General features: G+C 44.4%; 1 protein-coding gene across 3 annotated transcripts; it reads left to right on the top strand.

Moving 5' to 3' along the window:
- The first annotated feature begins 1,079 nt into the window (after window positions 1-1,079).
- On the top strand, window positions 1,080-26,611 carry LOC146182176 (tyrosine-protein kinase receptor Tie-1-like). 3 transcript variants are annotated; one of them, XM_084577192.1, is made up of 18 exons: window positions 1,080-1,646; window positions 1,699-1,805; window positions 4,415-4,486; window positions 5,901-6,010; window positions 8,036-8,225; window positions 9,200-9,296; window positions 11,550-11,796; window positions 13,634-13,694; window positions 14,030-14,208; window positions 17,200-17,422; window positions 19,644-19,763; window positions 20,773-20,936; window positions 21,794-21,895; window positions 21,963-22,033; window positions 22,126-22,166; window positions 22,346-22,442; window positions 22,903-22,993; window positions 23,587-26,610. In XM_084577192.1, exons 3-18 carry the CDS (start codon window positions 4,444-4,446, stop codon window positions 23,656-23,658), a joined length of 1,908 nt encoding a protein of 635 aa, XP_084433318.1. In that variant the 5' UTR covers window positions 1,080-1,646; window positions 1,699-1,805; window positions 4,415-4,443; the 3' UTR covers window positions 23,659-26,610. The 3 variants fall into 3 exon arrangements, with proteins under 3 accessions (XP_084433318.1, XP_084433317.1, XP_084433319.1); XM_084577191.1 differs by having other exon boundaries at window positions 1,080-1,805; XM_084577193.1 differs by lacking the exons at window positions 1,080-1,646; window positions 1,699-1,805 and adding an exon at window positions 2,539-2,648 and having other exon boundaries at window positions 23,587-26,611.
- The last annotated feature ends 2 nt before the right edge of the window (window positions 26,612-26,613 follow it).

Raw genomic sequence — 26,613 nt, forward strand, 5'->3', positions numbered from 1 at the left:
CGAACGGGAGTCGCGCATTGCAGCAGACGACAGCGCAGCTGGCGATACCCACCGCGGCCGCCTCCATCTCCGGAGCGTCTGCTAGCGACAGCGCCGGTGGTGCATTGCCGTCTGCAACCGTGCGCGGTCAGTTTATCGTGCTGTGAACGGTCCCGCAAGTCGTCAGACTTGCAGTACTTGCAAGAGAATGTAGTGTGTCGTGCAAAATGATGTCGGGGCGTGATACAAGACGTTCACCAAAAAATGAGAAGGGTTCAACATTGCTGAACCGAATAAAATATTGCGGTAAGTTGTATTTACATGTGTTTCTATGGGTCGCGCTCCCAACTCGCACTCGCACTCGCATACGTCTCGCGGTATTTTAAAAATACTTTGCCTTGTTAATGAGATTTCATATATTTTCGTGATCTGTTCTAGGATGTTCATGGCTGCTCTGTATTGAATAACGAAATCATAGGTGCGCCGCGAAATTAAAAGATTGCTTCGAAATTTTTCAGGTCCATGTATTCCTATGGGCGCTGGCCTAGCTTTCACCCCCAACCGGTCCAGCCTGGCGACAGAAGCGAAGAAAGATACCCGGGTCTTGGTCTCTGTACGGAACTAACCTACAGTACGCACACACAAGAGTCACAATCTGCTCAGCGTGCTTTGTGGCGCTATTCTTTCTTCCATAAAAGTGTGTCAGGTTTAGAGTGCAGCCACTGTAACTTCTTTCTATGAGTGGAGGAAGGCAACTGCCGTTTTGCTCAGTTACATTGGTTACATCACATATGTAAGGACCGAGTTCGCAAACTTTGTTGTGCTCCGACTCCATCTTGGCAAATCAACGATCAACATTTTTAATACCCTTTATCAAACGCTTTCCCATTTTATTTGCTGCCCATGTGGACTGATAAAAACAAATACAAACCAAAAAGAAATATTTTTTCGATGCTTTTTTCTCTCTTGCCAGCAAACGAACGAGCTAAAAACAAAAGAATGAAGCGCGCTTTCCCTCGACACCTATCATGCCTGAGGAAAGGAGGCAATGCAAGTCTTGTTCGCCAGATGGTGCTACCTGTCAAATCGGCTGCTCCATTCGCCTCGCCGTCGAGTTGATGTGGTTTAACCGGCCGTAGGCGACTGTAGTTTTCAGTTTTCCTCTAATTCCAGAAAAGGTGGGCAGGTTCCGATGTTAAATTGCATTATCAAGAATCGTGGCACTTCAAGCTACCTCGTTGTTGGTGTTTGAGCCCAAATACTGAAGCGCTGAACCCGCTGTGATAGACGAAGCAGCGTCAGCGCTCTTGAAATGCTTTGATTGAATTTTGGACCGCGTCCAAACTCTTTCGGTGTATATTGACACGCTACCTGCTCGCTTCCGGTGCCCTTCGCCGAAATCTGGCACGCACCATACCCGCCGCTCCTCTCCACCCTGTTTGCAATGGAGAGAGGCGTTTCGCGCCTTGTCTGACCGGTTTTGTTTCTGGTTGTATGAATAAGCGCATTACACGCCGGAGTAGTACAGCACGGGACGCCACCCATGCAACATGGCGGCGAAACCGAGCCGTTTCAAAGCGCCAGTTTCAGCTGAGCTGCGACCGACAAAGACTGCCACAATGTGAAATCGATCCCCACGAGCAGTTACCGGATCCCTCCAAAGTTTCGTATGTCGAGCCGTGCGCTGTCACCTGTCGCTTGACCTCGTGTGCTCCGCAGGCACGCCTTTCTCTCTTTTGTTTCGCTCGTGACTGGAGCAAGTGCCGAGGCGATCACTTGACATCGTTTTCGCAGCTATCTATGGATTTCCGGACTCGCTGATTGACGTGAGTATACTGGCGCAACGCCCCGATCATACTAAACTGTGAAACTAATCGCAAAAATTCCGCGAATTCCTAGAGGCCGACGTCAGTCGTCAAAAGCATGTACTCTGTCTCGGCCGATTCACCTCACTGGTACGCACGTTGTTACTTCTCGAGTTGGAAGTTCCTGCGGACGTCGTGCAGTTCAGTCCAGCGTTATTTTATTTTTTGAACACGGAAGGAACAACGGGAAGAGCGTGAGGGAACAACAAAGCAAGCAACAATATTACGGGCGCATCTTAATTCGTATAACGATATAGACATCATTTCGAGCAGTGCCCGCAATTGTATAAGGTTATATGCTAGCTTTATTGCCTCTACATGCAGTGTCGCTGACAGGCCGTTTTCTGTGTGAAACTTGAAAGTCTTGTCTGCAGTGCATTGTTGAGTTGCGACCAACGTTGCTGCGATGCACACCTGCGCGGTGTCATCGTATCGTTCTGCTCGTAACTAACGAGAGGCATTGAAACTCGTTCCTCACAGCGTGCGATAACGCTGCTTCACCCCGCGTGTAACGCCGTGATGCGAACAATTTTATGCTAAGGGTGATACACTGCATGCATCTCGGCACTGATCAAACCGAAACTGAGGCTAAGCACGAAGTGTGACCAGACGGTTTTTTAAAAGCTACCGGGGCAAAGTCCACGCTTCAAAACATGCCGGAAACCTTCGTGCTCCGGAGATGCGTGTTCTTCAGTGATCCAGTTGTCTGTGTCTGACGTTAATTTGGTTTGGCGTATACTTTGCAGGATTGAAACTGCGGTGACGTTTCTGGATTTGAGGGTGGTCTGTTGACTTGTTATTTAGGTACTACCTTATACTGTTAGTTTGCCAAGACTGTTAAGTGTAGTTCGTCCTTCCCCTGCTGACTGACAGAACAAAGCATTTATCTGTGTACCTAAAGAAGAAGAAAGTGTTTAGACTCATCAATATTGCATCTGACTTTTCATCATTTTGGCCTTTTGAATCTATGGGTTGTGATTTGTACACAAGTTTCTGAAGGGTATGCATTGTGGCTTTATCTACTGCTGCATTGAATATCTTCAGCAATGCATGAGATGAAAAGTTTTATGGTTTTTCTTTGCATACATTGTAAGCTAATGATCTGTTGAGAACTACTAGCTTATAAGTTCACTGATATGCACTCTCTGCCTTTCTTTTAGTGCAAATGATCACTGCAAGTTTTCAATACTATGTGGTTGCCTCTGACAGCATTAATTGTCAAAGTTTTGCCCACATTGTGCATTGTGATAGGATAATGCACTTTGCAGAATCTCATATTGTTTTCGCACATCTTGTCACATCTGTTATCTCAAACTCTGGCAGGTTTCATCTGCCTGCATTGCTTTTTCAAATTGTTATCTGCAGGTGAGAACAGCCTTGGGCGTTCGGAAAAATGCTGAAAATTGAGTCTGTTTTTCAGTATTGTCTTTTGTGGTGCTTTCTCTTTAAAGATGCCCTGACAGTTGCTAAGAGACTTGTGCAAGTTGGACTTCCTGGTTCAAAAAGGAAGCAGAAATTATAAAATGTGCTTAATTCAGTATTTTATTAATTTAAACTCAAAAGGTCAGACATGCACACTTGAAGCTAGTTGGCTTTGGACCAGAAGTTAATCCCAAAATATGGAAGACGGGGTAAGAGATGTTAGTACAGTTGAATTAATGCCGTTGTGGGCTTTGACGTATTGTTCACTGCCGATGAGAGAGCAGAGGGTGAAGCACCTGTTTTAATCTGCGTTTAGGATAATAACTTGGCTGAGTGGGTTTCTTGTATGAGGATGTCAACGTGAAGCTGTATGCACAAGCATCTCAAAAAAGGGTCATATTCTGACTTCCTTGACTCTTTGCAGACTTATTTACCGGTTGTAACTCTAGTCTCTTCAAGAGCACCTCTAATTATGACCATTTAAAGGCTGAGTACTAGTAAACTGAATGCTCATGCTGACAAAAAAGGTCAAGCTAAATCCTTACATGACTTTTGACTGTACAGGAATACCGCATTTCATCACACACACAAAAAAAAAGAACTGCATATTCACCCATGATAAATAACATTTCCCACAAAAGATATGAAAGCTTAACTGTAAAATAAACACCAAAAGCAGCCCGAGTAATTGAAAAAAAAAAACATAAAAGCCTTTATCCAGGAAAGCACATATAATCAGGATTGACATTTTTTGAGGGCATCGGTGAAGCTAAAATTAACAGTGGTTGTTTCTGTGCTTTGGCGTGAGCTGAATGGACACACAGTGCCATCCTTTGGTCTTCTTGTAATGGACTTAAAGATAAGCACATGAAACAGCTGTTGAAACTGGAAATGTCCCACTGGCACTTTGCCCTTCAGCCAAATGTCATGGGCAGCTCTGCCTCTCGATGAGAGTCTGTGCCAATTATACATTTTCCTACTTCAAAGAACTTGCCCACTGCTCACTTTGCAGTGTTGAGCTCACAAATTCACAAGACGTTTCTAAGGGCTAGTACCGCTCCAAAAGTGCATAGAAGCTGTGTGAAAGAGCATATTTTTGTGAACTCTTTCTAAGTACTACATTGCACTTAATATTGGCATGTGTACAGTTCCTGGCTACCTGGAGAAGCTTGCCGGTATGCAGTGGGACAGAATTTGGCTTCTCCTTGCATGGCTTCCAGGTGAGTGCATGACCTCAGATGTTGCACTGAATCTATTCTCTCTAATGTTTCACGTCTTGGAAATTTTTGCGTCAGCATAATTCTCGGCAAGCAAAGCTGCTTTCAGTGTGATTTCAACTTGGGTGTTTCGGGATCCGCTGTTCAGACTCTTTGCATGGTGGTAAATTTGTTTGTCATGTGTTAGGGGTAAGAGCTTACTTTTACTGTGATACATTGCCCACTTCTTGGTACTGCATGTTATTACATGTGACGTTTCGTACAGTTATTGCTTTTGTGCCTACTGCTTTTGAAATGGACCTGCCGTGGTGGGTCACTTTTTTTGGTATTCGGCTACTGATGGTCCCAAGGTTTTCAGTTTCAATCCCAACCACAGTGGCTATATTTCGTTAGAGGTTAAATGCGCCCTTCATTTAATCTCCACTAGGGCGTGCCTCATAGCAAATGTGTTGGGACAAACACTTGTGACTTGCATTTCTTCCCTGGCCCACGCTGCATGCTTCCTGTCTCTTTACATTACACCTGTCATTTTCTATTGTATCCTTTTCATTAACCTCTGTGTTTCTACCCTGTAGGTGAGTGCCAGTAAGATACAGCTGTTATATACTTTCCTCTTGAGGGATGTTCATAACCAGCCATCATGATTCGAGACACTTGTCAAATGTGCTCCATTCAAGTCCTTCTAGTGATTTTCTTTTCGTGGTCCAGATCTGCGGCCACTGCCTGTCCGAAGTAGATCTATTCCTGTACCACTTCCAGCGCTTCGATACTTATCGCAAACTGCTGTTCCTTTCCAATGCTGTTGAGCATATTAATATTTAGGCAGACTGTTCTTATTTGCCTGTTTAGATTAATCATTCTTTGCAGTTCGTCCCCTTAGTTACTTTGCAAGGCAATGTCATTAGTGAGTCTCAGATTATGGAGGCATTTTCTATCAACCTTCATTTCTAACTGTTTCCATTCTAGGTATCTGAATACTTTCCCTAAGGAAGTGATGAGTAGCACTGGAAAGATCGCATCTCCTTGCCTAACACATTTATTTGTGGGAATTTATTACTTTATTTAGTGCAGAACTATGGTTGCTGTACCGTCACTGTAGATATTTTCCAGTACTTTCACATATGACTCGTTCGTACCCTGATTTCGCAATGCTTGTATGACTGCTGATGCTTCAATTGAGTCAAATGCTTTTTCGTAATCTATGAAAAGCTATGTATAGGGGTTGGAATATTACCAACCCCTATACATACTCTTTCAACCTCCTGTACGTATACTTGTGTGCCAAATTTGATCTGTTTTTGTGCACCAACTTTGGATTCCAGCATGTGTGTAGAGCTCAGATTGAACCCATTGTCATGTGCAAGTTCAGTTGTGGCCATTTCTTGAGTATACAAGTAAAGAAGAACACTATTCGCAGCCTGCAGCTGCCTCAGGGGCCCTCGTCTCGTCACTCTTGAGAATTCCACTGAAACCACATTGGACATAAAGTGGACACCTGTGGCTTCTACCAGTGTCACTCAGTATACGGTGAGCATGCATCTGTCTTGTAAACAGCTTCACCAAGTCTGGATGGGCGAGCGCATCTGTGAAATGATACGCTGCCGAGGGCCCAACCACCCACCATGCTTAGCCATGTCGGGAAGAAATGGATCCTGGTGGTTAAGCCGGTACTGAGTGTTCGGGCCCTTAAGGCCCCTCGGCAAAAGCAACAGACCAATTTGGTCCCCACTTCCTTTCTACGGCACCTCTGTGCTGAGCCGGCCTGGGGAAATCTTGTCAGTCGCCTTTTTTTTATTCTTTGCTCAACTTTCGCATTCTTGTCTATCTCTCACACAACTGCCCTGTCTCCTTCTCTCGAATTTTTTTTTTTTTTTTCTGGCAGCCACGGTTAACCTCACGTGGCAAACCACCAATTACCAAATCATTAAAAAGGGGGCACAAATGTTTAGGTTTAATATTTGACGCGAAATTTGCATTCCTGCCTCAATTAACATTCAAATGTTTGGGAGATACCAAGTAATCTTGGCCATTTTGTTTTTAGAGCATTACTGGCTCCCATCTGCAGCCTCTCTCGTGGATCCTCGTTCATGTACATGAACTTTGCTACTAGCTTTATCACCAATCTCTTAATTTATGCCACAATTATCTTACTCATACTGGTTAACATACTTTCATAAGCTGCTATGCTATGTGAGCTACCACTTAGCATATTGGGTGTTTCAAATTCTTCAATACAGTAGCGATTTGTCTTTTCGAAGCCATGCAAAATACTTCAGTGCAGTCTGTGCAGATAGGTTGTACAGCAAGGCAGACATTATGTACTTTATAGACCTCAGTTGTTAGGAGATGAATTAATTAAAATTATCTATTCAGCCTTTTATTTATGATTTTAAGAGATGATATTGTAAAGCAAAATTTAAGGCTGTCATTAAAAAAGTGAGTTCTTTTTTTTAAGTTCAGTAGACTGTTTCTTGGGTTAGTTGGCAGAGGGATCAGTTTGGTGAAACCTGAATTGCGGGAAAAAAAACAAAAAAAAAACAGGGACGTGAGAGAGAGAGAGTATCTTTCTCACATCCCTGTCTTTTTTGCTCTTCAGGCTTTGCCAAAATGAGCAACCTTTTTAAATTTATCATTGCAATATCATGTTGCCCCTGTTGCTCAAAGATAAAAATTTGTTTGGTCATTTCTAATCATTGTGATGTATCATGTACATACATAATGTCCACATTCCTGTCTAGTACACTTGCACAGACCACACCAACCTATCTCTTGTGCGTGTTAAAATAAATGTCTGGGAGTTTATATTTGCTGAGTCAGGATGCATGTTCTGACTCGTATAAAGCTGGACTCCAGATTCAGTGTGACGTGCAAAAGCTGGCCAAAAATTTTAGACCTGCGCTTGTTTCTCTTGGGGAGAACTCTGGCTTGCACCCTACCTCTGCAGATTTCATTGGATGGGACAGTGTTGGCTGGCCCTGAAATGCAGGAAGTTTTCTTTTCTTGGCCACTGAGGGTCATATCTATGACTCAATGCCAATATGACTGTGCAAAGAAGGGCCTCAAGGCTCTTTAAGACAAGGCCAGGATCTACAGCCAGATCTCATTGCTTGTGTGCTGCTTGTGTTCGGTGTCACCTTTGGGACCTCTGGCTTGCCTGTCCTTTTCATTATGTCCTGTTCCTACCGTTTTTCCGGTGGCTAGACAAGATCGTCCTGAGCCCTAGTGGGAACCACGTTGGCGTTCGGCAGGTGCTTTTTTGTGCACTTCGGCCTCTTGGGCCCTTTGTGCCTAACATGCACTCGGGAAAAAAAATAATAAATAAATAAAAAAGAAGCGTGCAGCTCACTGGGACATACAATATATGTGTAAATTCAATTAAAGATTATCAAAAGTGTCAGCTGCCAGCCAACCTGGAGATGTCGCACTTGTGTCCCATCTCAGGCTCAGGTGGCACAGTGTGTTGCTTGCAATTCATTTTAGCCCAACTGGTGCAGAAATGTTGAGATGTCACAAATTGTTGGAAGCTGCAATGTGGTGGTGTGATTGCCGCAGGTTCGTGCCAGCCCCATTCAAGGTTACGGCCCTGTGCTGGGTCCCGGCCAGGAATGGAAATACACGAGTGCCCGCCAGGCAGGGCTCTTGGGCCTCCAACCTGGCACCCTTTACAATGTCAGTGTGTGGGCTGACACCGCAGATGGCCCTTCCGAGGCCACTTCATTGCTGGCCTGGACAGAGGTCGGAGGTCAGTGCCCCTGTCCTCATTTGTAGGGGACGGGTGCGATTTGTGTCTCTGAGCAAGTGGATTTGTCCGTGGCAGGAAAATTAGGGGGTCATGCGTCACCTTTTTTTGTCGAGCAACATGCTCGAAGGCCTCAATCAAAACATTTGAAAAATTACGTTGAACAAAACTACTGTGACTGCGAAACTCACCTTTGCTTTACGAATGCTTGCTGATTGCTTTACGAATGCTTGAGGATGTGACGTCCTCAACCCTGGGGTACTGCAATTCTAAGCTAGACATTGTTAATTTACTGAGCGTATTACATGCTCAGTGAAGGGCCTTGACAGGAGGTACACAGTGGTGAACACCGAATGAAGATGACCAACTTTTTTCGTACATAGATTATGTTGAAGCGTGCAGTCAAATACGAAAGCCTTTTTGGGCGGGCAGATTTTACCACAACAAATTTCCGCTTCAGCAAAATGTTTTGCGTGTCCTGTCAGTTTCATTGTAGCAGGGTTCGACTGTAATGTCATTTAGTATAGCTCACAGCTTGATTGAAGTAGCTTGCATCATTTTGATGACGTTACAAGAGCATATGCTCCATGCTCTTCTTAAATGCATAAGTTTTCTCTTCAGGTGCGAGATATGTTACGTGACCCGGGAATTGAGACGTAGCAAAATATGCAATGCTGTATAAATGAAGACCAAAGCTCAGCGGGGTCAACTCCATCAAAGCTGCTAAGGCAGAGATCTGCTGAATATGAATACAGGGGTCTAAATACGCTTATTTTCCTCAATTAAACTCGCAGAGCACACAGCTACAGTGCAATGCCTCCCGGTTAATTGCTAAAAAGCAATTGATGTGAATGCTATTTTGTTACCGTGTGGTAACTGAATAGCATGGTTCACTCAGACCAGTACTTGATTAAAGGACTTCATCTGCACCAAGTACTCAAGGAGCAATTCTAACCCATGTTTTTTTGTGTGTTCAGAGCCAGACACACCGCCAACTTTAGAAGTTATCTCTCGTGACGGGACTAAGATGAGCGTGCAGCTGTCACCAGGGACAAGTTCCAAAGGCCCCGTCACGTAAGTTCACTACTGCACATGTGTCTTGGTATTCCCGCAGGTACAGGGACCTTGAATGCGAAAAGGGGCACATAATCTAAATTCAGCCAATGATTACTTTAATAAGTATGAAGGTAACACTGTCTTTTCCCCTTTTTCTTCCAGTTATTTTTCCTTGGTATGGATAATGCCCACGAAGCATTTCCAGCTTCAGTGTAGAAGAAAACCAATTTCTTCCTATGAGAAAACTGACTGTTCCCTTCTGTGTTAAAGCTTCTGTACTGTCCAGTGTAAAAGTTATGCTCATATATAAGTCGCAACCCCCTGCGTATGGCAGTTTTTCTTTAAACGGTCGCTTTGGTGTGTAAGGTGCACCTGTTCACTGAGCAAGCACTATAAAAATGCACGCAGGATATCTTTGTCAGGGAGTAGCGCAAAAAGTAGTAGGTATTGCAAGATTGACTTCCGATAATAAATCTCAGGGGCATGCGAGCATTGTGGAATCCGAAGCTGCATACAGCCGTGCAGATTTGCCAAAAGGCTATTTGGGCCACACTCAAGCTGGAAAAGCAGGAAAGAGCACTGTTTTGTGCTTTTGATCAGTGCAGCCATTGCGACAAGCTCATAACCACAATGCCATCCCATGCTGGTACGAAGCAGGGGTATGCACTGCATATGAGCAATGCAGTTGTTTGTCCGGGTCCAGTGTTTTTCTCTTTTGTTTGGCGAATTTAAAGACCCGCTTAATTCAAACACTTCTCCCCAACAGACTCGAATTATCTCGGTTTTACTGTGCGTGCTTGTAGCAGCTGTCATGCTCAGGTGATCCTCGAGCTCTGTCACCCATGGTCTGCGTCGTTTAGAGCATTGACATTAAGCTCATTCCTCAGTTCTGCACTGTTGTCGGCGCCATTTGCAGCACAGTCCTTGGCATTGTGCCAAGGTGCTGGGGCATGGCATGCTTATACAGGGTGTTTTAGTGAACACTGTCAAAAATTTCTATTAACAGGGAGTGCAAGATAGAGAAAAAAAACATTATTATAGTAACAAACTTTCAGCGATGGTGGGCTTTTGTCTACCATTGAAAGTGTTCGCTTTTTTTTTTTTGTTAAAAGCCGCAGATTTGCTTGGTGAACTCTGTAGCACATCAAGACATTGCAGGGCCAATAGCATTACGGAGTTTGTGAAAAGTTATTTATTTGAAGGCTTAAACGTTCAGGTTAAGCAGCCATAATCATCCTGCGAGTGTTTTGTTGGTTTCATCAATGGGAGCACGGTTTCGGCTTTGCGCACCAGGCCCAAATTTTTCAACATTGAACCGCCACCCTGCTACTCAGTCCGCAATCTCCAACATTTTTTCGATCGCATACAACTTGAATTTTGCTTCTAAGCTTCCTCAACTTGCAGGCAGCATTGTATTGAGCAAGAATAACGCTAGATGTGCGAGATACCTCACAGTGCATGCAAAGCCAAATGGAATTGATACTGGAATCTGGATATGTTAAAAAATGACACACATTGGCGCATCATCTGTGGCTTTATCTAAGTTGCACCATTGTATAAGATGCACCAACAAAAAAAGTCAAGAAAGAAACATGACTCGTATGCAGGAAAATATGCTTTTGTTTTTGCGAGCTTCATAGTGCGTCAGCTTGGTAGTTAAAGCTGGAAATGAGTAATGCCTGGCATACTACTGTGGCTGCTCTATAAACCTCTGCACACCAAATACAAGGTAATCACTTTGTCAAAATATCTACGGTGATATTCATGTTGAATATCTGTATGACTGCTAAACCATGGCTTATCTCTTACATTTTATTGAGGGGCTCTATATTTTTCCTGCTCTGAACTCGACAGCATTACCTTTTTGGAGGATCTTTTTAAGTGGCCTATGCCGGCAGTGTTCAGAAATAGTGTCTGTTCCATTTTTGTTGTAGATGAGTGTAGCATGTGATGAGCTTGTGATCCCACAGACAGCTTGCACTTTTGGCCCAGTACTGGGAGTGTGTTGGCAGTGTCCTGCCTTACATAGAACCAGCCAGTACACTGCCAACATATCTTAATATTAGGCCAACGATTTGCACTGCCTGGGAAATTGTTGGTTAGATATACACGTTGACAATGCATCTTATCTAAGAACAAAAAAAAAAGTTTGCCGCCCACGTGCATTTTGACTGTTCTAGTTGGGGACATAATTTCTATGTTCTCATGTTAGTTCCATTAGTTGCTGCATGGAAGGGAAGAGCGACAAGTCAATGACACTCTTTTTTGCAGGGGCTACCGCCTTGTGGCATTTGAACGGAGTAGCCTGATGGCGTTCAGTGAAGAGCGGCTGGCAGGGCATCGGGAAGCCGCTGAGGCTGGTACACCCTTCTACGTGACAGCCGAGCTGGGGCCCGAATGGGGCAACCGCACCTTCGTGATTGGGGACGGCCGCACCTATGGCGGGTTCCTCAACGCACCGCTTTTGCCCAGTGAGGACTACCTTCCAATCCAGGGTGTGGCCAGCTCACTGAATGGAGTGAGTGCGAGTGTGTTTACAATTGAATTATCACCACTGCCCTTTGTGTTTTCTTCTATTCCTTTTTGCGCATTGTTTTCAAAAGCCACTTTAGCTGCCGCGCAAATTTATGCAAATAACTCCTTTGTGACCGAGATGTTGGCAATCGGGAGGGAAGACAGTAGAAGTGACCGAGTGCTGGGCGCAGCCGTGTGATCTAGATAAGTTTTGATAAAGAAAAGAGGACAAAAATAAAAGTCATGATTGGGCCAGAATAAATTGATTGTCGTACGCTCTCTGTGACTGAATGCATGGTAACACTTAGACTGCTGGGGCGACCGATGACTATGTTTCCTCATAAGCGTAGCTCTTTCCTTAATGCAGGAAAATCAGAGTGTAGCATTAGAGCCTCTCTTTAGATGACCTGAATTATGAATATTCTGAAAAAAAAAATTGCAGTAGAGCCCCGCTGTAGTTGAAAATATAGTAAAATCTTGCGTAGGCTGAAGTGAAACAAGTTCCATTGATCTTCCGTAGACTGTACTTTTTTTTTTTTCCATTCATAGCAAAAAACATCATTGATAACGAAGCAATTATAGCAAAGAGCCTCTGGCCGTGGTGACATATTTCACGCATGCAGACTTTCATCGCAAGGCCAGCATTTGGAGGCAGTTTAATGCTAAAGGCAATAAAAATTCCATTTTTGAGACGGCTTAGCCCCCACACTTTTGAGCTGCAAGAAGCCATTTTTTTAATGCTTGGGGCCATGAAGAAAAGCACGAGGTGAGTGCAAAAAGAATGGCTTAGGATGATTATGAGCATGAAAAGGAGGCGGCGCGGTCCATTGAGAAGTACTTTATGCTTCTGAAAGATAAATTTATCTGCAAGAATTGTGCAAAGTAGAAAGAGGAAAGAAAAAAATGTTTTTGGAATGTAGCCACCTTGTAGTAGTGCCACCCTATCTTCTTAGATGACTGGCTGTCCCGAATCTAGTGGCCCTTTATCCTGGCATGCTTATGGCATTTATAATGGATGAAGTGCAGCGCTGCCATCTTTCCCTCTGGAACTTTTGTGCTTCTGAAATGCCTTGTCAACAAAGCGGAAACTTGGTCTTGCAATATGGAAGTGCTAGGGATGAAAATGCACCAAGTTCAACACAACACCTTGTTTAAAAATAAGGGAGAAATACGGTCTTGTAAATGGAGACTTTCTAAGCACACATTGGCACAGCCGGCGGTAAACCCATCTGGAGCACACAGGGTATTGGCATTCTTTGAACTTCGCTGAGCGCACCATCACCATCAGAGCTCCCATAAAGTGTTAACAGTTAGCGCACCATACTAGCCCACTGTCTAGGTGTGCAGTGCAGACACTGACAAGGGTGCGAAATTTTGGAATGAGGTTAGGAAAGTTGATGCTTTAAAATAAGGGACTGTGTGTGCAGACAGGGAGCAATAGGGAAGCTTCACATGTCTGGTTTTCATGAAATCTGTGCAACGTGGGATCCATGGATGCACTTGGTGAAGAAAGAAATGAAGTTCAGAGCCAGCAGGTGCTGAAATTCAGAATTTGTGAAAAGGCCCAGATTTCTGAAGGTGAACTGGCATCCGCGAGAAAGACACTTGAAGAAGGTGTGTAGTTTGCTTCGCCGTGACATTAGAGCAGCTGCAGTAAAGGTTGGTCGTTCAAAGTGAGAAGGTCCATTTCATAATTGAAGTGTGAAAATCTAGTGCGCTTTATAATAAGCGAAGGCATTGCACTTCCTTTTTTTTTTTCCTTTTGGCCTTGAAAGAGGGGTATTACAATTGGAATGAATGTGGTATGCATGCTTGTGCTGAAGGTGTACTTTGCATTGCAGATAACCAAGTATGCCTACTCGGTGGAAGGGCCAAGCACAGAGCGCATTCAACCACCTCTAGGTAGGCAAGATGCATTGTTATCTGCGTGACTTCAACCTGCCTGGTCCATCCGGCCGCATGCACGTGATATAGGTGGTAGCTGAAATCCCTTGTGCCCTTAAGACGTAATGCCTTGCCAGCCTTTAGTGCACATTGCAATGTACGATGTTGACACCGTAGGAGTTGAGTGTGCTCTGGCAAAGGGCTGGAGCTACACTAAGTGTAGCCACAAAGAGCCATGGTTTTTTTCGGAGAACTAAAATGGGATTAAAACTTTTCTTGGACATAATTATGTGCTGCCATTCTAAAATACTCACACAGAAATACTCTCTCTCTCTTCCTCTCCCTGCTTACAGTGGTGCCAGGGGACGAGCGGTCGCAGGTGTTGTCCTCATGGCTCACTGCAGCCACGGCCCTGGGTGCCTGCCTTTTGCTGGCATTCATCGTGGCCTATGTGTTTGCCCGGCGCCACTACAGTCGCCGCAGGCGGCGCACGGAGGAGATGATGCTGCGCTCGCATCCTACCCTCGACCTGGTCAGTCAGCTCTGAAACAACACACTGCACTGGGCTTTTTGAGCATGGAGACTAATTCTCAGAGCAGTAGAGGCACCATGTTTTTGTACGAATGTTTTTGCTTAGTATTGGTGCACTAGGTGGTGCTGTACATCAACTGATATTGTTATATGCAGATAATCTGTAACTAAATGTTTTTCTGAAGCTGCTCCAGTTTCAGCAGCTGAACGACAGCTGGGACATAGAAGGCAACTTTAGTTCACATGAGTCTTGCAAAAACTGCGATGCAGTCACTGCCTGCTATCTTTTGTTAATTGGGCACGCTGGTGTATGAGTTGGTGTGTGCAGAAGCAAAGAAAGGAGCGATCACACACTATAGTCTTTGTGGACCTCACATGACCTCAAACCACCTGTCGCAACAGAATCGTCATTTGGCTGTGGAACACTCCTTCGAGTTGGATGGATAATTCAGTATATATCCAAAATGGACCGTAGTATTTTTACTTGTTTGTTTGTTTGTTTTGGTTAGAAGCTGATTTGAAATGAGTAGCAAATTCTCTGGACTAATTTTGAAGCAAATAGCTTTTTGAATAGCTTTTTAAACCAAGAAAGGCCAAACAACATAGTTCATTGTTTTCAAATCACTTATTTTTAGTGGGCATCTTCAGTGGTTAGTATACAGAGAGAAGGATAAAAGGCAATGATGTTTAAATGTTCTGATCTAGGTATTCTACTCTAAAATGTATAAAGTAAAATCTCTAAAATTCAAACTCAGTTAATTAAAAATTCTGAATGAATCAAAGAATGGTGTCAGTAAATTATAACATAAACCTGACCAGATAATTTGAAGCGCCAGCCTGGTTAATTAAAAGATTTTGAGTGGTATATGAGAATGCCAATCTGCATTTTCGCCGCAAAGTGACAAGACGGTGGCCCGTCGGAGTTCCAAGCAATTCCCATGCTTGATGTACCGTAGCGCCCCAGCCCCAGAACTCCCAGCACAAAAAATTGCAGCTGGTCTAGCTTAGTTCGCCAAATGTTAGCCATTAACACACTTGTGAAGGTCGTGCTTCCAAGTGCATGGCTCATTGTTTAGGCATTTCATTTGCCTGAGCAAATTCTCTTGTCCTCGACTTTGTCTTGAAGGCGACATTACCATGTCTACCAGGTTTTCCAAATTTTAGCAACTTTTTATGACCATATGACTGGAACAGAACTCTCTGGGAAACACTCCTGTGTTTGGCCTAAAGTTTCTAATCGCCATATAGTGCCATAGCTACCTGGAAGTCTGGGCCGATGTGCAGGACATCGAGTGACAGTGTAATTTGTGAAGAGTCTAGAAAAAATAGTTGGTGAAGCACAGAAGTTGGAAAAACAGAAAAATCCTGCCGCTTATTAAAGCCTTCAAAGTAAGACAGCTCCCCTTTCCTCCTTCATTTCTCTTTTGCAAAGATGAGGGCTCTATATGCACTGATGCAGTCTCAGACAACAGCACATGTCAGCAGTATTGTGTACCGGGAGATTATTTCACATTAGAATTTAGAGTGAAGCCTGTTGGGGGAATTTATTAGAATGGCAATTTTCACAAGTGCCGCATGGCCATCAGCTGACATACATATGGGATGAAAACATCCCATGTGTGGCAGTGCACCAAAGCTTTCCAGTTTTTCTGAGCGTGGCATATTTCACTGCCTCCAAGAACGATTTCATAACCTATAAGCACGTTGTAAACACTATCAAACAACCTGCATGGCTGTGGAATGAGCACACACGCAATCACCTGCATGCTAGGTAGCCAAAATTCTGTATGTGTATCATGCGCGAATAATTTCAAGCCTCATTTGATAGTGTCACATCATATGCACAGGCGGCAAGGGGACCAATATCGCAAAAAAAAAGTAATGAATGAAGGAAGTTGTGCACAGAAACGAGGTAGTACCTGTGCATAGATAGTAACATATTGGAGGATTGAACTAGCATGAGCAGTGAGGTACAAGAACAGTGCAGTTCCTGCTCCGTTGCGAATAAATATAGTCATCAAAACTGCCGTAAATACTTCATCTCTGTACTACTGGGAGATTATTTGGTTTTCTTTGGATCTGCCTGGATGAGGCTGCACACAGAAATTTACATTTGGCAGCATGTCAGAAGCCATTGTTATTGTATGAGAAATGGCCTGTGGGCAGCCACAAAAAAGGATTCACTGAAATCTTGAGTGCAGTCATAGTGTGAGTAGTCCCAAAATAAAATGGTTAAAAGAAAGTCGTTTGGTTGAAGAACGCGTGGATCTAGATTCTTGGGAAGCTCAAGAAGCACTCTGAGGAACCTGAGTACTCCTTGCTTTTCGAACTGGGTCCTCACACTGGTTTCGAAGGGTTTCTCAGAACCAGGCTTGAGAAGGCCTAGGCTGCTGTATGTTGTTTCGAAAACGTCTAGCGAAACAAATTGCTTTTGATTGCCAGCCACAGTATGAACGTCTCTCCAATGAGTGGGCACAAACAGTATGATCTGACAGGCGAGCTTTTTAAAGCAATGGCCCTACTCAATGCAAAAATCAAGCACCACTAGACCTAGTCCATTTGGCTTTCAGCTCGGCCTCAATGTCAAACCTTCAAGCCAAGCCAACAAGTGCTGTTTTGTTGTGTAGCTTATATCAAATGTAATAGCACACAAGTGTTTTATCATCAGATGGATTATGTCGAATATAGTTGATCTTTACTAATTGTGTGTTGTAATTGTTATTAATTAGTTAAATGTTGTCAAAATTTTAACTCTCTGCTACATCTGTACATATATCATTGAGTAGCTTATATCAAATCAGATTGCTGTATGCCGATTTAGATATAATTATCATTAATTAGCTAACAATGATTAAAAATTAACAAAATTAATATTACTCTGCAATATTGTCATATAGTGTTCAATGAGTAGAATCCAAAAACAGATATCATCATGCATTTGTCACTTGGTCTCGGGTGTAACCAATGTTAAACCCGATTGTTTGCCCTGCAGGATGACTCCACCCCCTTCAGTGCTGGCTCCCTGCAGCTCGGGGAGGGAGCTGACCTGGGAGCATTTTACTCCCAGCTGCGGTCCATGCTCCCCCTAGTGCCATGCTCACGGCTCCTCCTCTCCGACACCACTCTGGGCCAAGGCCGATTCGGACCAGTTCGAGCGGCACACCTCATCACAGACGACGGTCGCAAGGTGCCCGTCAGTGTACAGCGGTGCCCAGGTAGGACTGTAACGAGGGTGCTGCTGCTGAGAGGCAAAGTGATCTTGCCTCGGGTTTTGCCATGAACTGGCAAATGCAGAATGAAGTGCTCCTGTCAAGTGATGCTTACTAGCCAAATAGTTGGGCTTGCTCCCTTAGCATTTCTGAATGCGTCCCTCACAAAACCTGAGAGCTCATTCGAAGAAGAGGTTTTTTTTACCTGTACTGGCGGACTGAATTGAAGTATTATATCCTTCAAAAGTTATTTATGGCTCACGGTTTCAGTTTTTCAATAACTGCTACAGTTTAGCCTGAATGTAATAAATCTTTATGTAGTGAATTTCTCCGTATTATAAAGCTCCTCAATTCTCCTATCATGTTTCTACGAAAGCATATACTTTAATTCCACATATCAAAGGGGTTGCTGCAATTCACCTTGGCAGTGTGCACTTATTGCTGCTGGTCAGTTTCGCGTGCTTCAGCAGCTCGTACGCCAGGAGTGATGTGAGGGTTGAATCCTACTCTCTTGATACGTGAGCAAGGTGAGAGAAGGCATGCATGGGAAGAGATGCACTCCTCACGCATAATGTCGTATAAGAGCTGCAGCAAAGATGCATTTGCTGTCGCATTATCAACGAAAAAACTTTTCTTTCGTTTTGTGACTTCAAGCACCGCATTTGCTCGAATCTAACATGCCCCTTTTCTCTGGAAAAAGACGTCCAAAATGGCGGGTGCTTTAGAATCGAGTATGAAAATGAAGTCACGCCAGCAGCACATTGTTTTCTTAGCAACGAGGACAAGCATCAGCTAGAAAGGTGTCTGAGGTTGCGGAGGGGTTTGCTTCATTGTGGCTTTAGAGCGGTACTATGGAAGCTCAGCTCCAAGTGTGATAGATTTTATTTATTGAAATAGGAAATCTGGTGCATGTTACACTCGAAGCTGTTGAACCGTTTTTGTATATTTTTTTGGCTCCAGCCTCGGAAAACACGTATGCATTGCAGTGTGGTTTGCTGCGGCCTTTTCTTTTCAGTGATTTCAGTCAAATTTATTTTTCATTTTCATTTAATTTGTTCGCTGTTCTTTCAAGCATATGTTCGCTCAAAAAATGCATGCAAACGAAAACATGTATGCACGAAAATTGTGGGCTTTTCTTGATTGCACCATCTCTAGGTTTGAATGCATATGTATGTGTACAGGGAGGGCTACCATTTTTTCAGCTCGCAAATAAAAACCATGGGGTGGCAAGAGCTTGTACACATTTCGAAAGTTATGCTAATTTCGAATGACCGCTCCAGAGCAGGCTTTCTTGCTCCGGAATGATTTCGAATTCCAGTGGTAGACCAAGATAGGTTACGTATATTCCGCTGGTCGTTTGGAGCAACTTGGATGCTGTAGCTCGACCTGCCGACCAGAGTCGGATCTCGCTGGAAGTACTAGTCTGTGACGTCGTCACTTCTGGAGGCTAGGGGATATTTTTGGCTGTTTTGAGGGGTTTCAGAGACATCGGCAGAGGCCAGAGGGTGCTGAGCATCACCTTTCTTTTTTTTCGCAAATATGTCGAAGTGCGTCTATAAAAAAATGTCACTACAGTTTTAAAAGCATGTGAAAGCAAATTGAAGAGTTCTCGGAGGTCCCGATACAGTCACTGACTCTGGGACCTTCTTCTGTATGTATAAGCTGGAATGTACTAAACGGATATAATAAAATTGAATTGAAAAAAATTGAATTGAGTGCTGCACTCCAGCCTATTTGTCAACCGCAATAATTTTGGCACTAGGATGCTACTTCAACTTCTGGAACCAGCTCAGCATTACTTTCGCTGCATGCTCTGCTGGTCAGCCAAGGCTGATCGCTCTGTAGGGCTTTAGGTAGCTCTGTTTCGATTCAGGCGCCCAGCTACAATCAATCAGTGGATATCGCCATTAGTGTGCAGGCGTGTTATTAGTCTACCATTGTTTCAATGAGATTGTGTATTGCATAAACTGCTAAAGCTATGACTCCATTTTGAAAGCTGTTTTCATTACAGCCTGTTCTCCACAGACCGCCTTTCTTACAGTTTGCTTGACTGCTCGCCAGAAGAACATAAATTTCTGAGTGGATACCAAAGTTTCAGATGGCAGAGTAAAATGTTGATATGCGAGGCTTTCATCTTCCATGCCGATCGGGGGGCCCCACAAGTGAAATATGGCTGTTTCTCTTGTGGTTTTGGTGAGTCTCGCATATTCTTCTAACGTGTCCGCAGCCGAGTGGATGCTGCCGGACAATGAGCGGAGGAGCCTGCTGGCCGACATTGAGGGCATGCTTCGCCTCGGCAGCCACCCCAACGTGGTCCAATTCATGGGGGCCTGTGAAGACGAGCCCGGTATGCACCTCTTTTGCTTCTGCTGGCCTCGCCATCAACGCTTCATGCTCGCAGATGGAATCGAGTTGGTTTACTGGTACTTTTATAGACGTGAATATTTATTCGAAAGCATCAACCAGAAACTGAAAATTTAACAACATTGCCTCCTGGAGAGTTGGCTGGTGTTGCCACGGGAAAGCAGCTTAAGGAAATCCTCAATGATGTCTCAGTTTCAATGGCTCTTGGACAGCTTTGTCAAAAGCCTTTTTGCACAAACCACAGAAAAGAACACCAGGCCAGCAGAACAAGCTTGTGCCCATTGAAAAATTGGTGGGTACACTATGTACTGATTCCTCCCGCATACAAGAAAAATGCTGCGATTTTGCCCAGTGTTGCTCTCAATATCGAGAGGTTCTCTTGCAGAGGTTTAATAAAGTTTCCAGAGTTTTTAACACGAGTATAGAAAGCCACACTGCAGCATCTCTGCACATAATTGGCAGTAGAGCAACTAAGTACCGTAAAAAGTAGATAATTCCAACTCGGTTAATTCAAAATTTGGATAATTTAGAGAATTTCTGTAGGTCCACAATTTCAGGTGTAAACTTGACCTAATAATTCAATTAGCAGCGGCCTGCGGCAGCCCTAGCTCTAGGATTCTGGGACACCTTTCATTCGTGAGGCAACTGTGGCTAGCCAACAAGTACTGCTGCAGCGTAATGCACTCCTCCTAATGTTGGGACCACTTGGTGACATTGCTGACTCCACGCGAAATTCCGGTGGGAGTTTCATGACCAGAGGATTCACATGAGGACCCTGGTGTAGGTAGGACAGGGGTGGGCTTTAGGGCACACCTTTAGTGTAAAGGACCTGTACACCGAAACTTCACTACACAATAAGTATTTTGTTGTTTGCCAAATACAGCCACGTTCAGTCCTGCTCTTGCCCTTGAGCATTTCTGCTGATGCGCTGCATTTGTTTCTTGTGTGGCCACTGCGATTCCCTCCTGTGTGAGCTGTCTGTGTGCCGACAGAACTGCTTCAGCTGGCCGTGGAGCAACCTGCAAGTTCATTGCGGGGACTCTTGCTGACCAGTCGCCACGGAGCAGAGGGCAGAGTGTCGGCCATTCCTGAGGACCGCCTGGTTGGCCTGCTGGTGTCGGTGGCAGCTGGCATGCACCACCTGGCATCCAGAGGGGTACGTGACGATCAGTGTCGGTGGGTGGATTAAGAGATGTGTCAGCCAACGAGTGAATTAGCAAACAAGCCAGTCTTGTTTGCTGTTCTGGTTATTCATTATGTTCAGAAGGAGGTGCTGGTGTCTAATGCTGACAGAGGACCTCCTACAAAATAATCTGACTCAAATATAAACCTATAGTAGTGATCGAGTCCACACTTCAGTTCTGTCAATGCTAAAAGGAGGATTGTTTAATTATTAGTACACCCGGTCCCATCAGGCTTGAAGGAAATGCAAATGGACGAGGTGGGACATGGATAAACTTGCTGCACTGATAAACATTTAGTGTTATATTGCACTGTTATGAGAGCATTGGCACATTGTGAGTGGGGCATGACTCTATGCATAAAAGCTTGTACAGGCATAAAAAATGTAGGGGATCTAGCACCCATGTATCAAATTTTATTTTCTATCGATAATATGATTTACTATGCATGAAGACCTGACCATTATTTTAAAGCAGTTAACGATGTTACAAAGCGGATGCGTCTTATCATATCACATTGCCACAACACGCATTCAAAGCAGCGTTATCTCAACACCTCATATTTATCTTTCTCTAATGCACCCTTATACAATTGATGGCCCCGTTTCAACTTGGCACTGCTGTCCTATTTGGAGGACGCCAAATTTTAAAATGGAGCACGCAGCCACAGTTGTGTATTTTATGAAGAACTTTTCAGTGCGCTTCCTGTGACAGTACCACATGCATTTTTCTGCATGTGTTCAGCATTTGATCCCTGTCCCACTGATGGCAGGTGGCGACCAGTTTTGGGGCATAAAGATGGGCTCAAAGATTGCATGACAATGGCCTGCAGGTCCAGCATGGCCAGCTGTCCACTCGGAGTGTGACCGTGGTGGATCCACTGATTCCCAAGATCAGCCACTTTGGTCTGGCACGGTACAGCCCCCTGGGGAAGGTAATGGTTTTTCAGTGTCAGCAAGTAGCCACAGCTGCGACCCAGCATTTCTCCTCTGCCTTTGCAGAAGCTAGACTTCAGCCGCTGGCTGGCCCCCGAAGCACTGCGGACGGGCTCCCACACTGAGAAGAGTGACGTGTGAGTTCAGACACAGCCAGCACCGAGATTTATAGTTTTCTTACACTCGCACAGGGCATTGCCTTCATTGGTTTCTGTTGTGTGCTTTGCAGGTGGTCCTTTGCAGTACTCATGTGGGAGACCTTCACCCTAGGTGAGCGTACAGCCACCTTTGAACTGCATTGTGAACTGGCATTTGTAGAGCATTGTTGTGAACTCTTTGTTTTGGACCAGACGGAGCATTTCTTTCGAACCATATATATAGCTTATAGAAAAAGAAGGCTGGAACAAAGCGCTCTCTGGAGTTTTCAGCTTGCAGTGTTGCCATTGCAGGCGGAAGTCCCTATGTGGATCGAGCGACCTCTGAGGTGCCTGACCGTGTGATGCAGGGCTTGCGACTATCAAGGCCACGAGGAGTGTCAATTCCTCTGTAAGTATTCACAGCTGATGCTTGCATGTACAGAGCATGTTGCCTGGTACTCGAGCAACAGTAGACTGTTATGTTTTGGCTGTTTTGTCATGGTAAACAGCAAAACTTCTCAGGCTGACACTTATTAATAGCATTGTTGCTTATTTATACAATACTGTAGCCCTTCTTGCGTGGTCCTAGCTGGGAGGGCAATGCATAAGAAGAAAAAAGTTGCTGTGATATATATGATGGGTGCATAATAAAACGAATAACTAGCGCTTTCCTTTGTTATAAAAATTGCCGTGTATATATAGCTACATATAACTAATGCATATTACTAGGAAAAAGCAAGTAACATCAAAAGGCTCAGTGTAGACGGGATCAAAAATAGCTTTTACAGTAGTACCTAAAAGATATGTGGCAATTTATGTGTGTGCATGCAAGTACTGCCAACCTGTCATTTATTTCCTTCCACACGCAGGTATCGGCTCATGCAGCAGTGCTGGCACCATCAGGCAAGAGACCGACCCACCTTCCAGGAGCTGCACTGCTCTCTTCAGGCACTGCAAATGGTAAGGGCACCGTGGGACGCTTTCGCATTCGTTGCTGTGTGGTCGCGTCCCCCCTTAAACCAGGCTGTGCTGAAATTTTTGAGCGAGAGAACAGATAAGGTTGGTCTGTGTAGGCTTATTGCCACAAAATGAGTTCGTACGAGTTAGGAAAGCCAAAAAAAAAAAAAATACCGACTGTATTGCTGCCATAAGCTGCCTCTGAAAGTGAACTGCAGTGACATAAAAATAGTATTTTTTGCACGCAGACCTGGCGCTAGCCCACACCACAAGAATTTCAAAACTTCGAAAAGACCTCCTGTCGTACCATCTAGGCCTTGAGTATTGCTCTAGTACATAGTAAGATTAATTTAGAGCCCACTTGGTAGACTATCTTGCTGCTTTAACTTGCTTTCTTTGCTAAGCCGGAATTTATTTATCGCATAGTGGCAACATGTAATCGTCACTATCAGGTGAGATTGAGTCGTGCGACATACTTATGATCTCCCATTAATCTGCATGAGTCATGCGATTGTCTTCATGCATCACTTGACGGCATTGACCAGCAAAGTCCATTTTGGTTTCCCGTAAAAAGGTGCAAAAACTCCTTTTCACAGGGTGCCCTCCAGTTCACCTTCCATCCGGGATATGTCTACGATAAGTTCAACCCATTGGCTGACGAGGCGTGACAGGCCAGCAGAGTTCATCTACTCCAGCCCAGGCTGCTTGCGAGTGATGCCCGGTGAGCTGGCAACTCCCAGATGCAACAGCTAAGAGGGCTTTCGCACTGGCGGCAGCATTGTTAAGAATCTCAAGATGGGCATCACAGGGCACCCATATTTGACGAAATATTGAACAAACGTTTCTAAGCCATGTTTCCTGTGGGGAATCCGAATACTTAGTGCAAGCTGGGTTCCGCGAGCCCCCAAATTGGACTGCCCCCCCTTTTCTTCTTCTCGTGTTCCACTTTTTGTGACATCCAGGGACAGTACTTGACTCGTAAGAACCCATTTTGGAGCATTATTCCTCACTTTTGCGCTGTCAGCTTTGCCACCGTCCACAGCACAAAACCTTGGCAGTACACCAAGAGGTGCTGGCTTGTTCTATGTTTGGGTGAGAGCACTAGCGGCAGCGGCCCATGTCGACGAACTTAGCAGTGAGCTAGGTTGCCCTGTCATTATATATGTATGTCTAGAATGCCGGCAGAAAAGTGTAAACGGAGCATTTGTGCACAAGGCAACACATGCTGGGGCACTTGTACATTTGGCGACTGAAAGCGTGGGCCACGCCACTGAGTTGGCTGAACCAAGCCAAGACAGAAAAGCGTGCTTGATTCGCTGGACATTTCAGTGGCATGTTTCTTTGTGAGGCATGGTGGTAGTGGCATTAGTGAGTCAACCACAAATGCGTCGGGAGTAACTGCAGAGCAACGTGAAGTGGTGTCTCCTTATGGAGGCTGCCTTTTCTTCCCAAATCTTCCCATACAGTTGTGCTCGGCAAGAGAAGATAAGGGGATGGAGGGGATGCCCCACTGGAAAAGGACAGGGGGAGCACACTCGAAGTGCAGAACACAGAAACAGACACGCTGCCTTCACCAATGCCGTGACTGCTGCTAATTTACAATGGCAGCCTTTGCCAGTTACTGTGATGTCTATTCCTTCTCCTTTGCACTTATTTGTTTGGCATGTAGGAAGCACAGAACAGCAGGATTAGCAGCTCCTGTGATGGGACTGATTTCCAGAGTGAGTGAACTCCCTGAATCAAATTTTTGCTGTGAGAAAATGCACAGTGGAAAAGATCACATTGACTAGGAGGCTGCTCCTCATGTGTTTCTGTCATGTTTCTTATGTTTTTGTTTTTCCCCACTGTGCTTCCTTTTGAGACAGTTTATCCTGCCCTTTATTGGTCAGCCTAAATCTTTGCAAGCAGTTGACCACATGGAACCAGGATTATGGAGCCCTTGATATATCTTTACTCGGCACTTCTTGTGGCTAGGTTTCTACTGTGCTGTTGATGAGCCTAGCTGACCAGTGTGTTAAGTCGTTAGCATTTACCCTTTCATGTCGTACCAGTTTGGGACACACGACAGGGCCCTTTTGCCTAATCAATTTCTCATTTTATGTGGAATCTCATTATTTTGTGCACATTTTTGTAGCACAAGTATACGATTATGTTAGCACTGTAGTAAGTGGAAAGTGATCCTGCATTATAATTCAGATATCTCACTGTCCTTCCTTCACATTCCGGCATACATCTGTATGCATGTTATGGTGCAATGAGGTAAACTGATTTTCTTTTTAATTTAGTACCTGTTGCTTTGCTTTCTTTACTGTTTTGAAGGCACCAAATATAGCCTACACATCAGCCCAGTGAAGGTGTACATTCCAGAACATTTCAAACAACTGTGCTGCTACATACCTTCAACTGGAAAGGCTCGAACAGCCAGTGATTTTAGTCTCCTTGTGCTTTGTGGAATTAGTTCCAGCAGTGAGCCTGTTGTTAACTGAAAGCAGCAGCCGCAGTGCAGTCAGTATCTGTGCCACACCTCACTATCCAGCGTGTCAGCAAACCACAGCCCCTAATGTATTCACACTAGTATAGTGAATTCTGAGATTTTGCTTTATCAGAATGAGCAGGACCCACTTCAGTAAAGCTTGCTTTTTTCATTTGTGCTCTCTCACAGTACTTTTGACAGGCAGCATTTCCACTTTTTATTACATGTCAACTTCTACCAAAGCTCGTACCGCTTCCGTGAAAAGATAAAAAGAGAACTCATTTTGTTCCTTCTTATTCAATCACTGCAGGAGCCCCAGCATCATCAGTTGTCTGTGCCTAATTCAAGCCACAAGTCATAGTGGCGTTACTTTGTTTTCCACTGACATTCCATATTTTCTCCTCCCATTTCCATCTTGCAATTGGTGGAACAAGTGGCATTACTTTGTTCTTCGCTCACATTCCATATTTCCTCTCCTCATTTCCCTGCATCTTGCATTTGATGGGATAAATGGTTGTTCATCCGCATCAGTGCTGGGTGGCGCAGCTATTCAGTTTTTAATGATACCGGAAATCCTTGGCAGCTTAATAACCAAATCCTCAAATATTAGTCCCTCACTTTCTGCAATGGTTTGGTGTCTAGGGTGTATATTCCAAATACCAAACCCTACTTCTCTTCCTGCCACCATGTGATTGCTGTACGACAGCAGCATCGGCTGTCGTACATCGGATGTCGCACATGCTGTGCGACAGCAGGCGATGAAAGGAAAAATGTGACGCAAAATGCTTGTTCAGTGTTTCGTCAAATCTGTGAAGTGCCCAGTTCTGTGGTACCAAGAATGTCTACTCAAGTTTAGTTTTTTGCTACACCATGTGTCACCATGGCTACTGTTGTCAACGGCTGTGCAATGAAGACACGTCAAGAACTATGCGGCAAGATGCATCAACAGCTGTGTAATGAAGACACATCAAGGACTGTGTGGCAAAATGCATTTTTGCAACAGTGTTCACTGCCTGTGTTTGCTGAAACCTACAAGGTTTTTTTTACCGGTGCTTTTATTTTTACCTCTTATGCTGGAGCACGTCCTACCAGCATGCTCAGATAGACTCATCTTATTAAAAGAAAGATATCTTTTTATTTCTGTGTCTTG

The sequence above is a fragment of the Amblyomma maculatum genome, chromosome 8 (genome assembly GCF_055883805.1).
Source record: "Amblyomma maculatum isolate TAMU_Amacu chromosome 8, ASM5588380v1, whole genome shotgun sequence".
Lineage (NCBI taxonomy): Eukaryota > Metazoa > Arthropoda > Arachnida > Ixodida > Ixodidae > Amblyomma > Amblyomma maculatum.

What these genes read in the sequence shown, in the direction of transcription:
- LOC146182176 (XM_084577191.1), top strand. Translation starts at nt 4,444, where the DNA reads ATGCAGTGGGACAGAATTTGGCTTCTCCTTGCATGGCTTCCAG. An exon ending in GGTACAGCCCCCTGGGGAAG is followed by an intron (nt 21,896 to 21,962) that starts GTAATGGTTTTT and finishes CTGCCTTTGCAG; the next exon opens with AAGCTAGACTTCAGCCGCTG. An exon ending in CTCTTCAGGCACTGCAAATG is followed by an intron (nt 22,994 to 23,586) that starts GTAAGGGCACCG and finishes TCCTTTTCACAG; the next exon opens with GGTGCCCTCCAGTTCACCTT.